This window comes from Nannospalax galili, unplaced genomic scaffold, assembly GCF_000622305.1.
Source record: "Nannospalax galili isolate Female #2095 unplaced genomic scaffold, S.galili_v1.0 scaffold307, whole genome shotgun sequence".
NCBI classification, from domain to species: Eukaryota; Metazoa; Chordata; class Mammalia; order Rodentia; family Spalacidae; genus Nannospalax; species Nannospalax galili.
In genome coordinates this window covers 1,143,256-1,158,043 of record NW_008359625.1, presented here as the reverse complement: position 1 = coordinate 1,158,043, position 14,788 = coordinate 1,143,256, and the positions used below count along the sequence as shown (strand labels likewise).

Genomic DNA, 14,788 nt, shown 5'->3' with positions numbered 1-14,788 from the left:
CCTGCTCAGCCTGCTTTCTTATGCAACACAGGCCCACCTGCCCAGGGGTGGTACCACCCACAGTGAGCTGGGCCCTCCCACATCACTCATCAAGAAGATGCCCTTCAGACATGGCCACAGGCCAGTCCAATAGAGGCAATTCCCCGATTGAGGCTCCCTCAACCCAGGTGTGTCAAGTTGACACTAAAGCTATCCAGCACACTTTGGAAGATACCACCACCAAGATTTGCTGATTCGTTGAATGTGGGATGGTGAAGAAAGAGAAAGTCAATGACGGCTAAGTAACCGAGGGAGACAGAGAAGGCTGGGGTGATGCAGATGTGTGCGCGCGTGTGTGTCGGGGGCTGTGTGAAGAATCGGTGTGTGAGGGAGCGGGAGATAGGATGTTAGGCTCCAAAGGAGACTTGAAGAGGACATAAAGAAGCCTGCCTATAAATATAAAAGTTGAAAAATCTGGCAAGCAGCGAGTTTGGCTAGGAGAGGGGTAAGAACGCAGGACTGAAAGCAGCCTGCCAGGCAGGGGAGAGGGAAGGGCGCCCGGGGTGAGGGGTTGCCTTATTATGATGAAAGACACAGCAATGTGTTTTCCGGCTTCGATAGAAGACCCAGTGGTGAAGAGGAAAAGAATGATGCAGGAACCAGAAGGCTGAGCCACTAGAGCTGCTCCTCACCAAGGCTTCACATACCTGAGGAGAATGTGGCTCATGAGGCAGGAACAGAAGAGAAGCTGGGAGACAACTGTCATGAGGAGGGAGTTGAAAGTGGGGAACAGTCACCTGAGATTAATTTAAGGACATATCTGATACCAAATGCATTCATTCATTGGTTCATTCATTCATCATTAACTACACTGATCCCTCCTGTGGTTATTCAGGACTGAAGGACACCCAGACTTGGGGCAGATTGAAAGATAGAGAGATGGCCAGAGAAATGGCTCAGTGGTTAAGAGCATTGGTTGCTCTTGCAGACGATCCGAGTTAGATTCCCAGCACCCACATGGCAGCTAACAACTGTCTATAACTCCAGTATCAGGAGATCCAATGCCTTCTTCTGGCCACTGAAAGGATTTCACATACCTGGTAGACATGCAGGCAAAACAGTCATACACATAAAATAAATATAAATATTTTTTAAAAGATAGAGTTATCTGCTTTGTCAGTGAGAATGGGCTTCAGAGTCTGCAGGATCTGGATCATTACCTGGTCCTATCTCAAGCAAACTGGGTGGCCTGGGGCAAAGGCCTTAACCTCCAGGCTTCTTCATCTCTGAACTGGGAAGTAGAGACTTGCCTCTTGGTATGTGCACAGAAAACACAGTCTACTGATAGGCACGCAGTAGGTGCTCCTGACTTATTGTTAATATGTGAGCTCAGTGCTTTAACAGCTTCAGTCTGAGGCCCAGAGGTGTCTCTTTTTTAGTGTTTTACTTATTATTTTTCTTTTATATGTATGAGTGTATTGCTTGCATGTATGTAAGTGCACCCATGTCATACAATGCCCATGGAGATCAGAAAAGGGCGTCAGATCCCCTGGAGCTGGAGTTGTGGACGGTTGTTAGCTGCCATGTGGGTCCTGGGAATCGAACTCAGGTCCTCTACAAGGGCTGAGTTCCTCTACAAGGGCAGTCAGTGCTGTTAACTGCTGAACCATCTCTCCAGCACCCTCCCCCCTCCCCCCGGAGGTGTCTCTTAACAGAATATAGGACTTGCTGTAACAGATGAATCATGAATTTCTGGATCTAGTTCCTGGAGTAGCTAGGTCCACGTAGCACGATGCTTTGCAAGTGAATCACTTGTTCTCTGCTGGTTGGTCCAGTGTGTCATAGATGCTCATTTGTCTAGGGAGAAGGGAATGAGCTCTGTTCTCCTGCCCAAGGTCAGCCTGTACAGTAGACTTTTAAGCAAAAGAACTGATGAGTCCCCAAGACAGACACACTAAGGGGCCCCCGTGGGCATATTCACATCCCAAAGAGATGCCTAGAGAAAGAACTAAGTGTGGAACACTAGGTAGAAATCAAGTCAGCCAGCAAATAGGCTCAGTTTTATGTCTAGCAAAAGGTGCACAAAGCCCATGGCTCTGAGAGAAGCCTCCCAGCAGGGTTTATGTCTGAGACTCAGTGGTCTGGGGTGTGCAGGGGTACTCTCCAGCAGTTTGTACCCTCTCTACTTGCTCCCCTCCTCTTCCTTCCCTTTGCGGGGGAAGAGGATGTCACACCTAATAGTGGTCCAGGGCTCCCTTCTGACCAAGCTTTTGTTGATCAAGCAGTTCACTGATGGCTCCCAGAGAACATGCAATGGCATCAATAAATTTGGGAAATGAGGCCGAAGGGAAAAGGAAGAAAAGGCTAAAGAGTGTTCAAGGTTGTCATTTTGTTCAATATCTGCTTTCATTTTTTTAATCCTTCCTATTGAGCCTGCCCTCTGAGTCTTTTAGTATGCAGAGCTGAGGCAGAGGAAGCAGAAAACTCATTTCCTACACCAGGATCTGGCTATCCTGAGAGTTCTTTTCAGAGAGATAGATAGCAAGGCATGAAGCCTGCAGAAGGGATGCAGAAAGCCTGAGAGGTAAATGGGCTGAGGACTGGGCAGGAGAGGTTTCCCCAGGGCAAAGAAGTTGTCACCCAGCAATGTGGGAGCCAGTCTCTTTTCAAGCTTTGTACATGTTCAGCTCAGAGTCAGCTGGCCCTTGTTTTGGCCATGGGCATTCTGATAGGATCAGCCTTCATCATTATAGACAAGAGTGTCTGGGGGATCACATGTTAATTTTTCACCTCCATGTTTTGACATTGTCTGGGGATCTGGTGCTATTTCTTACGTGCCACCTCCGGCATCTCCACCTTACCATCTCCAGGTCTCACCTGGAGAGTCACATCTAAGCCATTGAGAAGTCACTGAGATGTTAGCCTAAGGCCAGCAGCCCTCCAGCAGCCTAAGGGACAGATATGTCCCTGCCCCTGCCCAATGCACAGAGTCAAGGCAGCTACAGAATAGGCATGTCAGGGGGTGGACCAATGTGGGGGATGGGAGAAGGAAGGAAAGGAAGGACCCATCTTTAAGACTCCTGTGCTCTAGCTGCCAATGAAGTTAGCTGTATTGGTGAGTTCTGGGTTATTGAAAGACTCTGCCTCAAAGGATAAAGTGAAAGAACAATCAAGGATGATTCTCTACATCAACTTCTGGTATCCACATGCGCTCACATACACATGCACTCACATACTTACCACCAAATGGTGTCATTATCGGTATGAGAACAAGGGAATTTTAGGAATGACAAAGTGTCCATCACTGGGCTCATTTTTCAATAAGGGAGTGTTTTCTTCTCAATTCTGAGAAATTAGAATTCCCCCTAATTTCAGGGAAAGAGCTGAGTGAAGAAAGTCCAGGTCGAATATTGCAGTGACTTCCCAGGAGACCCTAGGGCACAGAGAACTCTGGCCTGTGACATCCCCTCCCTACCCCTTCATCTGCTGGAGGGTATATATTTTTAATTTCACAATAAGAAAGATGTTCTGGGGCTGGAGACATGGCTCAGTGGTCAAGAGTACTTGCTTCCCTTGCAGAGGACCTGGGTTTGGTTCCCAGCACCCATATCAGACAGCTTACAACTCCCAATTCCAGAGGATCCAGCACCCTCTTCTGGCCTCTGCAGTCACTGCACACACATGATGCACATACAAATAAGCAAGTGCACACACATACTCAGAAATAATTTTTTTAAAAGAAAGATGCTCTGGAAGGAGAATTCTGGAAGTGAAGTCACTCTCAAATCCTATTCTGAGTCAAAGTCTCCTCCAGCCTTTCATGACAGGAATAAAAGAAAGCCTCAAAAGGAAATGAGGCTGGGGATGTGGCCCAGAGGGTAGAGTGCTTGCTGTCCAAGCATGAGGACCTGAGTTCAGATTACCAGTACCCACATTAAAACCAGGCATAGCAGTGTGTACCTGTAACCCCAGAGCTGAGGGAGAGGGGTAGAGACAGGTGGTCGGAGGAAAGCCCCAGGCTCACTGGCCAGCTAGTCTAGCTAAAACAGGGAGCTCCATGTTCAGTGAGAGACCCTGTCTCCAAAATATAAGGTGAAGAAGAGACTGAGGAAGACACCAATGTCAAACTCTGGCCTCTACTTGTGCCCCCGTGGGCAAGTGCACTGATACACACATGTGTACACACATGCACATAACATCCCACCATACACATACACACAAAAGAATAGCTCACACTTTGATCTACAGCAGGTACCCGTGTTTCATTTCCTGCTAAGGAGAAGATAGAAACAAAATACACAACCTGTTAGAACCCTGTTGACTTCTCCCAGTCTCAAATGGGCACGCAGAAGCACAGAACCACATTCACCCGCCCTTAAGGCACTAATGACAGTGGGCCACAAACAAGCTACTGCAAAGGCCACATTTCATTAGAAGTACATCCAGTCACTTTTTATGGGAAGCAGGAGATATCTTCAGTGGGCTTTTCAAGAAAGTTCCTTTAGGTTGAGATGATTTTGTTATTTCTGATGGAAAATTTCTAAAGTGCTTTATATTGCTTCTGTCTTCTTTGGCACATTGAACAGAATTTATTGCATTGAACATAATTTGATGTTTTATTGACAGCTCAAGGGGACCACGGTCAACTAGCAGAATGGTCATCAGTGGCTATGGAAAAGATACTTGCACAACTTCAGTCATCTGAAGTTGTCAGCCACGGTCATCTGGTTTTGACAGTTCTTTCTCTGGTTCTCTGGACGAGCACAATCAAGTTCCCCCTTTCTTACTCACAGGCTTGTCAGTCATTTCTAACCAGTGCCTTCTGCATGAAGGGGCTAAGCAGGTGGTAGGGCCTGTTTGCTCCTAGCCTGATATGGCTCTGGAGAACTGGGGTTTTTTGTGATCATCCTGTGCTCCCTCACTCCTCCTCAGGCAGTTCCTAGTCCTTATGGTCCTGTATACCTCCAGGAACCAATTCATCTTCCTGCAGTTTCAAAATGCAGCCCTTGGGAAACAACATCTTTGTCTAGGCATCAACTGTGTAGTAAACACATTGCTAAATCAGCTGGCGCCTGGGGGAAGCTCTGAGGATGGCCACATGGTCCCCTAGAGCCCAGTGCCGGAGTCTGGTAGCAGCTCTCTTCTTTTATTCTGTCATCTGTGCTCAGATTCTTGGCAGTTCTATTTCAGATGGCTGCAGTACCAAAGTCCAGTCCCCTGATGAATAGCATCACAGCTACATACCAGTAACTATACATAATTGAAAAAAAAGTACTTAGCTGTGCAGTACTGTTGGGCAACAGTATTTTTAGGGAGTCGTTTGTGGGATTTGCGGGGGGAGGTCTTGTTTGTCTGCTTGCTTCTGTATTGCTTTAACTGCTTTGTTTTAATTTAAATTCCCTAGTACGACCACATCCCAGGCAAATACAGTTTTCAAAACTTTCTTGGATGGTTCTGATGAGCTGTTGATCTGATGCCTGGGAGCTTTCAGGGACACACCAAGGGTGTCTGTCACCTTGGCTCACTCTGCCCACCCACTTTTAAGACACATGTGAGGGATGCACTAAAAGTTGAGTGGAGGGAGGTGGCCAGTGTCCATGACAGCCTGACAGGTCGCTTCTTGACTCTTATAGCCATACTCTTCCCTGCTGCCCATCGGCCAAAGAGATCCCTGTCGCTGCCATTGAATCCAGTCCTGCAGACCTCCTTGGAGGAAGTGGAACTGCTGTATGAGGTAGGCAGAGGGCAAGCCACGACTCCAAGACACCCAAGCACCTGAACCTTCTCTATCTTTTTCGGAGGGGACGTGGTCTTCCTGAGCCCCTGAACTTGAGCAGCCTGTGCTTGGCGGGGAATGGTCTATACTCATTCTTAGAGGTCAGAGAATCCTGCCTATGACAAAGTATTGCTGGGACTCTCTCTCCTTTCCCATGTATCCTGACAGAAATGACAGCATTCAAAATGAGAAGTGAGGTATGTGCCACAAGCTCTACTGCCACACCCAAGCACGGGGTGGGATGCCCCAAGCAAAAGATTAAAACATGACTCATCGGTAATGTCCAGGCAAAGCTACATTGGAATTGCATACAGCCATGTCTCTGAGAGATGTTCTCTGGCTAGCCCCCCTCCCCCGGCCCAGCTAGGTTTCTAGAAGCCTGAACTACCCCATAGGCTCCCTTCCTCTGCCACTTACACCTGCCTCGCTGAGTCACCACTCCTCCAAACTTCAGGTTGAACTTCCTGAAACCATTTAGTTCAGGTCAGTGGTAGGAGCTTAACTGGTCTGAGTTTCAGTCCATCAGCCACATAACCTTCAAGATCCACCATTTTTCTCTGGGCCTGAATCTTAACTGTTATATGAAGTTGACCTGTGATCCCCCAAATTCTCTTCTATCTTTCACACCTTTAGATCTGTTAAGAAAGAGACACCAGCCAGGCGTGGTGGTGCGCAAAGAGATCCTCTATGAGACAGAGGCCATTCTAGTCTCCATAGCAAGCTCTAGGCCAGCTGGGGCTACAGGGAGACCCTCTCTCAAAAAGACACAAAAAGAAAGAGGGAAAGAAAGAGAGAGAGAAGGAGAAAGAGGGAGGGAAGGAAGAGAGAGAAGAGGGGGGAGAGAGGGAGGGAAGGAGGGAGGGAGGGAAGGAGGGAGGGAGGGAGGGAGGGAGGGGAGGAGGAAAGAAGAAAAAGAAAAAGAAAGAGAGAAGGAAAGAATGAAAGAGAGAAAGAAAGAGGGAGAGGGAGGAGAGGGAGTGAAGGATGGAGGAAAGGAGAAAAGAAGAAAAAGAAAGAAAGAAAGAGAGAGAGAGGAGAAAGAGGGAGAGAGGGAAGGAAGAGAGAGAAGAGGAAAGAGGGAGGGAAGGAAGGAGGAAAGAAGAAAAAGAAAGAAAGAGAGGGAGAGAAAGAAAGAGAATGAAAGAGAAAGAAAGAAAGAAAGAAAGAAAGAAAGAAAGAAAGAAAGAAAGAAAGAAAGAAAGAAAGAGAAAGAAAGAAAGAGAGAGAGAGAAAAAGAAAGAAAGAGAGAGAAAGAAAGAGGGAGAGGGAGGAGAGGGAGGGAGGGAGGGAGGGAGGGAGAGCAAGTGAGCAAGAGAGAGAGACCTGAAAGAGTCACACAGTGGAGGCAGAGAGGCAAGTTCAAACTCCATCCTAGGCAGTACACTGGCAGATGAACAGCCTCTGACAAGACTTGAAAATGGGTCACAAAATAGATTGATGCTTCGGGCAGCATCGCGGAGGGTGGATGAAGTGGATGGATGGGGACACTTAGTATCTGGGGTCCTTCCATCCCAGGAGTATTTACGAGGTTCCTCCTGGCACTGGGTGGGAACACAGATGACAGACCCAGCTCCTAGTCCTGCAAGTCAGTGATAGCTGACAGATCTCTGTATCTTGCTAACACCCCACCTCCCACCTCCCACTCCCACCCTCAGCATAACCCTCTACGTTTTTTAAATTCCTGATTTCTGGTTAAAAGTTTATCTGGAATGATCAGTTTAAGCTTTAGAAGATCGTTGGTGGGTAAGAGGGAGAAAGAAAAGAAGGAAAAATCTGGGACTAGAAAGAATAACTGGTCACTTAAATTGTGGCTTTGTGGCTGGTACCAGGCACTGGGCTACATTTGCCCACGTTTGTCCTAAGTACTTCTAACATATTCTGTCTGAAGGAGATGCCATAACTAGTTATTTGACACAGAAGGAAAGTGAAGCCCAGAGAAGTATTTTGTCCAAGGTTACATAGTGAGTAGAAAGGTCAGAGCTGGAAAGCGTCCCTTGGATTCTAAGCTCTTTCCACAGCTGTCTCCCTAAGTGCAAATGTGGATAGTGATGTCACTGTGTCCTCAACAATGCCTGGCTTCATGTCTTTCCATACCCCATCTTTCTTCACAGTTCCTGCTAGCTGAACTTGAGATCAGCCCTGACCTGAAGATCTCCATCAAGGATGAGGAGCTGACCTCCTTGCGGAAGGCCTTGAACTTCCGCTCTGTCTGCAATGACGTGATCCCGAAGCGCCTCCCAGACATCCGCCGGCTGAGTGCCAACCTAGCCAGCCACCCTGGAATCCTCAAGAAAGAAGACTTTGAAAGGACAGCACTGACCCTGGCCTATACAGCCTACCGCACAGCCCTGTCCCAAGGGTATCAGAAGGACATCTGGGCCCAGTCTCTCATCAGCCTCTTCCAGGCCCTGAGACATGACTTGATGCGGTCTTCGGGTTCCTGAGAAACTGGACCATACCAGGACCTTGAAGCAGAGACTAGCATACACAGCCTTCCAGAAGCTTCATCCTCTATTCCATTTATAGAGACCCATCAATCAAGAGGCATGTACTGCCTACAAGGAGTAGCAAAGATAAATGACTCATCCCAATATTCTTTGCCTCTTGTTTGCTTCTTGACAGACATATCTGATCCATGCCATGAGCTTGAAGAAGGCTAAAGCCTTCTACAATACTTCCAGAGACGTCATGGTTTACCTGGTGACATGTAGAAACCCAAGATATACTTCCACATCCCCCAGAGTGAGCACTGAGGGCAGAGTCTGGGTTTGGCAGGAAGACAAGGGACAGATTCCTTTGGTTCTAAGGGACCTAGTTGAATGGACATTTTCCCAGAGGTTCTATAGTAAATATAAAGAACGCAGAGTTATAGTCCAGTAAACATGCTATTAGCCAAGGATATGCTTGACTTTCCCCAAAGCCAACAAGAGGAATTGGTTGGAAAATCAGCAATGTGGTGACCTCCATGTCTTGACTCATCATTTTTTAAGTTATACTGAGACAGAGAAGCAGAAAAGGGCCCACAGGAGTGCCCCCAGTTCATCTACACCCTGTCATTCGAACATAGAAACCACGCTAAGGCAGAGAGCATCCTTCTGGTGAAGGAGGTGGCACGGCCATACCTGTCTGTCCTAGCACTAAAATTCCGTAGCATCATCAGAGACTCAGGTGTTTCAAATAAAAACCAATTTCACATGATGGATTGTTTGACCTTTTAAAATGCTGAATTTTTCATTGTAAAAATGTTTTGTTATCTATTCATTATTTATATTACTTACCAATTAATATTAAATGGTATATGTGAAATGCCTTAAGCCCTTATTGAGATCTAAATTATTTCAGAATATTCTAATGAAGAAGGTGGATAACTCTTAGATTCCTTCTATTTATGAAATCACTGTAGTCATCCAGCAACTTGAGGTAATATAGGAAGGGCTCTGTGTCTGAGGGGTCTGCTGAATGGTTGGGGGCCCCTCTCCATGTTCACACACAAGAGCCAAGCCTGCCAGTTCTCTGTGGGGTTGTGGGTTCTCCACTGCCTCTTCACATCCAGACTGTTAGAATGCATTTTTCACTGTTACCAGTACAACTTGCCCCTGACAGCTGTCAAGCTGCCATAGGCTGAAACAAGCCAGGCTTAACATCCTGTGCTAGAGAGGTCTGAGCACTAGAAGCAAAGTACCTGTGTTCTGTAAGCCTCCACCCCAGGGCAAAGATCTCTCTGACGTCCCCTCCTAGACTCACAGCTGGGAGGTAAAATGGCAGGAAGTCTGATCTTTGAGTGAAGGGAATCCACTGGACTACATTCTAGAAAGGATGCTTCATAATCACCCCTTAAATATGCCAAGTGTGGACTTTCTCAAAGTCTTCCAGCAAAGCAAACTTTGTCTGTCTGCACTAACTGCTTGGTCTCTCTGCAGAAGTACCAGGACACAGAAAAAGGCATTTCTCACTAGAGTAAGCTTGGTGTGTGTTGCCCTCAAATCATCTTGCTCAGAAGAGTAGTAATCCTCAGTCTGACTCTTTCTCACTCCAATTGTTTACCCAGATTCTGATGTTGCTGATTCAATTCTCTCTCTCTCTCTCTCTCTCTCTCTCTCTCTCTCTCTCTCTCTCTCTCTCTCTCTCCTTCTTCTGTTCCCCCATCCCATCTCCCATCCTACCTATGCGATTTCCTTCATTTCTTTTGGCTAGAATAAAAGTCAGCATGGGTTTTGTAGAGCTGGGCCCATGGCCGACCTTCACTCTGTGTATTTTCCTGGACGTGGAGTGAAAAGGGGATCCAGCACTGCCTCAGTTCCTAGATACTGTGCAAAGCCCTCAGAGCCAGTCCTGTACTTTATCCTAAGACACCACCCTCTTCAGAACACATCTGCACTTCCTAGTACTTGGACTCATGGGAGATCTGCCTGTGGATCCCCTGCCCACCATGAGGCAACAGAGGCCACTTGGGGTTGAGGATGTGTGAGGAGGAACATCTAGGCCAGCAGCATACGGAACAGTGGTAATTCATTCATTCAGAACCAAAAGCATTAAACACACTCTATATTCATATATTAGGGCCTGAATTTATTTGACAATCCATGACTGAAAAGATTACAAAGAAAGAAGGACATGTCCTTATTTTTTAAGATTTATTTTTATTTTTTGTATATGAGTGCTTTGCTTGCATGTATGTAAGTTCACCTGTGTCATGCAAAGCCTGCAGCATCCAGAAGAGGACGTCGGATCCCCTGGAACTGGAGTTACGGGTGGTTGTTAACCACCACGTGGGTGCTGCAGTCCTCTGCAAGAAGAGCCAGTGCTCTTGAGCACTGAGCCATCTCTCCAACCCCAACGTGATCTTTTAAAAGATAGACAAAGACTTCATTTTCAAAGTAACTAGAGTCTTAAACACTACTGTAGTCTGAAGACAGATTAATTTTTTACTCACAAAAAGTTTTAGAACTATAACTTCATTGAAACATAAGTCAATTATTATGTCCACTGCCACCCCCTCAAAAAAAAACCCCACTCTGCTCAGTGAACAACACAGGAGACAGGTTAGAAACAGATTCTCCTTTTTCTCCTCATTAGTACCCCACTCTGCACACAGCAATCGTGGCTGGGCCTCATTTCATATTTGCTCACAGAATCTTTTGGGGGTATGCAGTCTGCAGGGGAGACTTGCCTGTGACTTACAGAACCATTTCTGTTGTTTCTACAGTGCTGTGAAACTGTCACGATCTAAAAACTCTGGAAGCTTTTATTGTGGTTACAGAACACTTGTAACATAAAGCTTGCCATCTTAACTGGATTGAGGCACCCAGTCCAGTCATGTTAACTATCTTCACAGTGCTTGCTGGGGCTCAAACCCAAAGCCCCCCAGTCTGCAAGCCAAGCCCTCTCCCACTGAGTCACACCCACAGTCCTGTCCATTGCTGTGGGACAGATCTGTAAAACTTTGGCATCTTGACAAACTGAAATTCTATGGCCTTTGAACAACTCCTGTTTTCCCCTTCAGCCCTCGCCTTGGTAACATAGGCTTGACTACTTTAGCACCATGTAATGGCTCATACCACACCTATAACTCTCAGCACTCAGGAGACTGCTACAGGGGAATCACCATGAGTTAGAGGTCAGCCTGGGCTACATAGTGAGTTCCAGGCTATCCTGGGCTACCAAGTGAGACTCTGTCTCAAAAATACAAAAAACTTTTTAAAAACTAGAGTTTGACTACTTCAGAGAGGTGTACACGTGGAATCTCTTACACTCATCAGCACTAGAGTCTCAAAAGTGTTTGCTTTACGTGAAAAAGGACAGAAGAGCTACTGGCCCTACACTGCCATTTGCCTTGCAAAATTTTATCTAACAAATTTTACCTATGCTATAATAAAAAATGGCACAATCACATTACTAAAGTGGCTGGAATCTTTGTTATCTCACCAGGGAATTTGAAGTGGCTCCTGGGTTTGACAGGAAATGCTGATTTCCAAAGCTGTCTATTCTTACGCAGTCTCTCCCGTATTTATAACCAAAACATTACACATGTTGTCTCACTTCTTCTGAGTTTCCACATCATCGCAACAATGAAGCCAGGATGTAGTAAATCCAGCACCCGCCTTTGACATGCAGGTAGAGATGATTCACCTTACTATGGCAAGAAGACTTCAAAGATCTGTTCATAGTTTCACCTGCCTTAAAAAATCAAGGAGAACTGGTTTTGTGGGGTCACTTTACTTTTAGCCTACGGATCATTTCAAAGAGTTATTGCTGTAGCCCTTGCAAGCTGCTATTCCTCCAGTTCTGTGAATTCAAAAGAACATAAGTCACAAGCCCTAGTTCTACCGGGCACCTCCCAAGTCAAGGTGATCTGGCCAAGGACCACCACTTAGAGAAGGTTGAGGTTCTCTCTCTCTCTCTCTCTCTCTCTCTCTCTCTCTCTCTCTCTCTCTCTCTCTCTTTTCTTTTATTTTTTACACTCCAAATCCACATGTCCCTTCTAAGAAACTAACCATTTCTCCCAATATGTAAACAGGTCTGACCATTTATGAGGCCCTGTCCCCATCAACTTCTTCCCTGCCCTTGACCTCTTCCCTGAGTACCCATCAAAGAAGGTCTTCTGCTTCCTCCTTGGTAAGAACCTCAGAGAGGAGCATTTGCACACCCACTGCAACTGGCATCTAGACTTTTCCAGAGAGGCAGTCTGCCTTTCCCTTCTTCCCAAGAGCTCCAGGGTCTTTCTTCCGGGCTCATATTTCCTATCAGCTCAGACCCTTGTATCCCCCAGGTGTCCAAGAAACAATCTTTGCCCACAAGGAGTCTGAAAGGCTTCATACTGTTCACTCTGGGACACATTTCCCCAGAATTAATGTGCATATTCTCCTAGCCACCAGATGTGTCATCTTCCTGAGGTGGTCAGCAAGTGACTCCCCCAGGAAAGCTGTGTCCCAGTCTTGGGAATAACACGGCAGTGCCTGGGGAGCTGGGATTATGCTGAGGATGCTGACCAACATCCAACCCCTAGGATGCTTGAGAAATGGAAAAACAAGCTTTGCACGTTGCCTGGGTTCTGCCAAATCAGCAGGCCCCTGCTGTGGCCAATCAAGAACTTCTCTCAGAAGTGATATTGGCTCATTCTTCTCATCTCGCTGATTGGCTTTGAGAAATGGGCGGAGCTACTGAGTCTGCCCCTGCTTCCCATTGGTGGATGAAATTTAAAGGTGGGCCTCCAGCAAGTGTTTGTCCTGTAACAAAAGGGAATGTCTTGGGGATTTTCCCCCTGCTTTGGAAATCTAGCCTTCAGGCAAATTATAAGTAGGAACCCAATTTGAAAGTAAGAAATCTGAATGGAATTAAGCTGTCAGGTCCTCAGAAGGGCGCATTCCCACCTCAGTCTGAGGTCTGAATGTGCCAAACACAGGCACTTGTTTTAAGGGAAAGGATTACCAGATTTTGCCAACAGTTAGCCAGCAGCTACCCCCAAACAGGTCACCAGTGGCAAGAAAAGTGACAGTTCTTTTTTTCTTCTTCTTTTTTTTTTTTTTTTAAGCTTTAAATGATTTTTCAAGGCTGAGCAGTAGTTGCAAGCACATGACTTTAACTGCTTGCAAGGGCTTTTGCTGCCGCCTAAAATGAAGCTACTCTCTCATTAAGAGAGAGTTACCACCGACCCCGGTGTATGACCCTTTCCCAGCTGCTTTTCGATGGCCATAACACTACACTGCTCAATCCCACCTAAGGCAGAAGGCAAGAAGCCCGGCCTTCTGTGGAAACTGGGTACAATCTCCCCGCTCTTCTGCTCCCAAAACCAAAGAGGACTGACTCTAGGGAGCCAGGAAAGGTGTGAGAAGTCTTCCTGGACAGAGAGCGGAGTATAGCGTGGAACAGAGGTGAACCGGACAGAGGACGCGAGACAGGGCCACCATGGGCTTGCTGCAAGGTCTTCTCGGAGCAAGAAAACTGCTGCTGGTCATCTGCGTCCCGCTGCTGCTGCTGCCTCTGCCCATCCTCTATCCCAGCAGCGTAAGTAGCAACCTGTCCCCCAGGGCCCGGGCATCAGTGGGAATGGAAGAGCAAAGAAGGGAGCCCCGGAGGGAGTGGTGTGCTTATGGTGCACTCAAAACTACTTCTTTGTGAGTTGGATGAAACGGATACCTTTTTCTGGAAGAGACCAAAATGCCTCCTTCCTTAACAAGGTCATTTCCATCCCTCCATCTCAGTGCAGGTCCCCCAATCTGGCCCTCAGCCAGGCCAGAATAGAATCGTGGACCATGGCTGAAACGACTGGGTCTATTGCAAAAAAAAGCACAGGAGCTGCCGTTCAACTGACAGAAAGGTCATGTTGGTGAGCCCTTCTTTGTCAACCTGTGGCTATCTTTATCTGACAGTAACTAGAAATTCAGAGAACCCTCCAGTATCAACCCAGAAAATGGTGGAGGTGGGAGGGCATCGCCTATCCATGGTCTGTGGTTGGGTCATGGTGGGTGCTTACGATCAGAATGTGAAAATGGCTATCCCTAACCTTTCCTGAAAACTTGCAGGAAGTGGAGTTTAGGTTGGAAGCAGAACTTGGTCTTTTGTCCTGATCCCATGTATCTGACCTTTGGACTACCTGCATCCCCTGTGTTTTGTTCTCTGGTCTTGAAAGACAGGCCTAAAGCAACCATAAAAAAGAAATGAAAGTCCCCAAACTCCGGCCCATGGCTAATTTTTAAGCGAGATTGTAGTTTTGTTCGTACTCAGCTGGCCTCTTGGACCTTCACTGTCTCCCTTCTGCTCCTCTCTCTCCTCACCTGTCTGGGCCTGTACAGCTTCCCCAGCTGGCATTTGAAACATCAGGAAAAATAAGCTAAGACAGGTTAACGACAGTTGTGGGAAGAAAAGAACATCTCCCACACTGATCCCTAAGGGACTGGGTAACCAAGATTAAGTTAAAAAGTTAAACCAAAGGGATTAGCATGGGCTTGTTAAATACAAACCGATTTAACTCTTTAGTAAAATAAATACTTCAGTAAGCCAGTGAGGCACCAACTAACTCTGGGCTGGGATTAG

The 14,788-nt window shown here is 46.7% G+C and overlaps 2 protein-coding genes across 2 annotated transcripts in view; both read left to right on the top strand.

Annotated features, from left to right (window-relative positions):
- The window catches only part of Fam180a (family with sequence similarity 180 member A), a 17,429-nt gene extending 8,401 nt beyond the window's left edge, over positions 1-9,028 (top strand). Inside the window, exons 2-3 of the mRNA XM_008823470.3 lie at positions 5,613-5,713; positions 7,867-9,028. Of these exons, the coding sequence (XP_008821692.1) occupies positions 5,613-5,713; positions 7,867-8,199 (434 nt within the window). The 3' untranslated portion in view covers positions 8,200-9,028. The remainder of the gene's footprint in view (positions 1-5,612; positions 5,714-7,866) is intronic.
- Positions 9,029-12,174: 3,146 nt separating this feature from the next.
- Slc13a4 (solute carrier family 13 member 4) overlaps positions 12,175-14,788 on the top strand; it is a 47,088-nt gene continuing 44,474 nt past the window's right edge. The window contains exon 1 of the mRNA XM_008823469.2: positions 12,175-13,759. Coding sequence (XP_008821691.1) covers positions 13,661-13,759 — 99 coding nt within the window. The 5' untranslated portion in view covers positions 12,175-13,660. The remainder of the gene's footprint in view (positions 13,760-14,788) is intronic.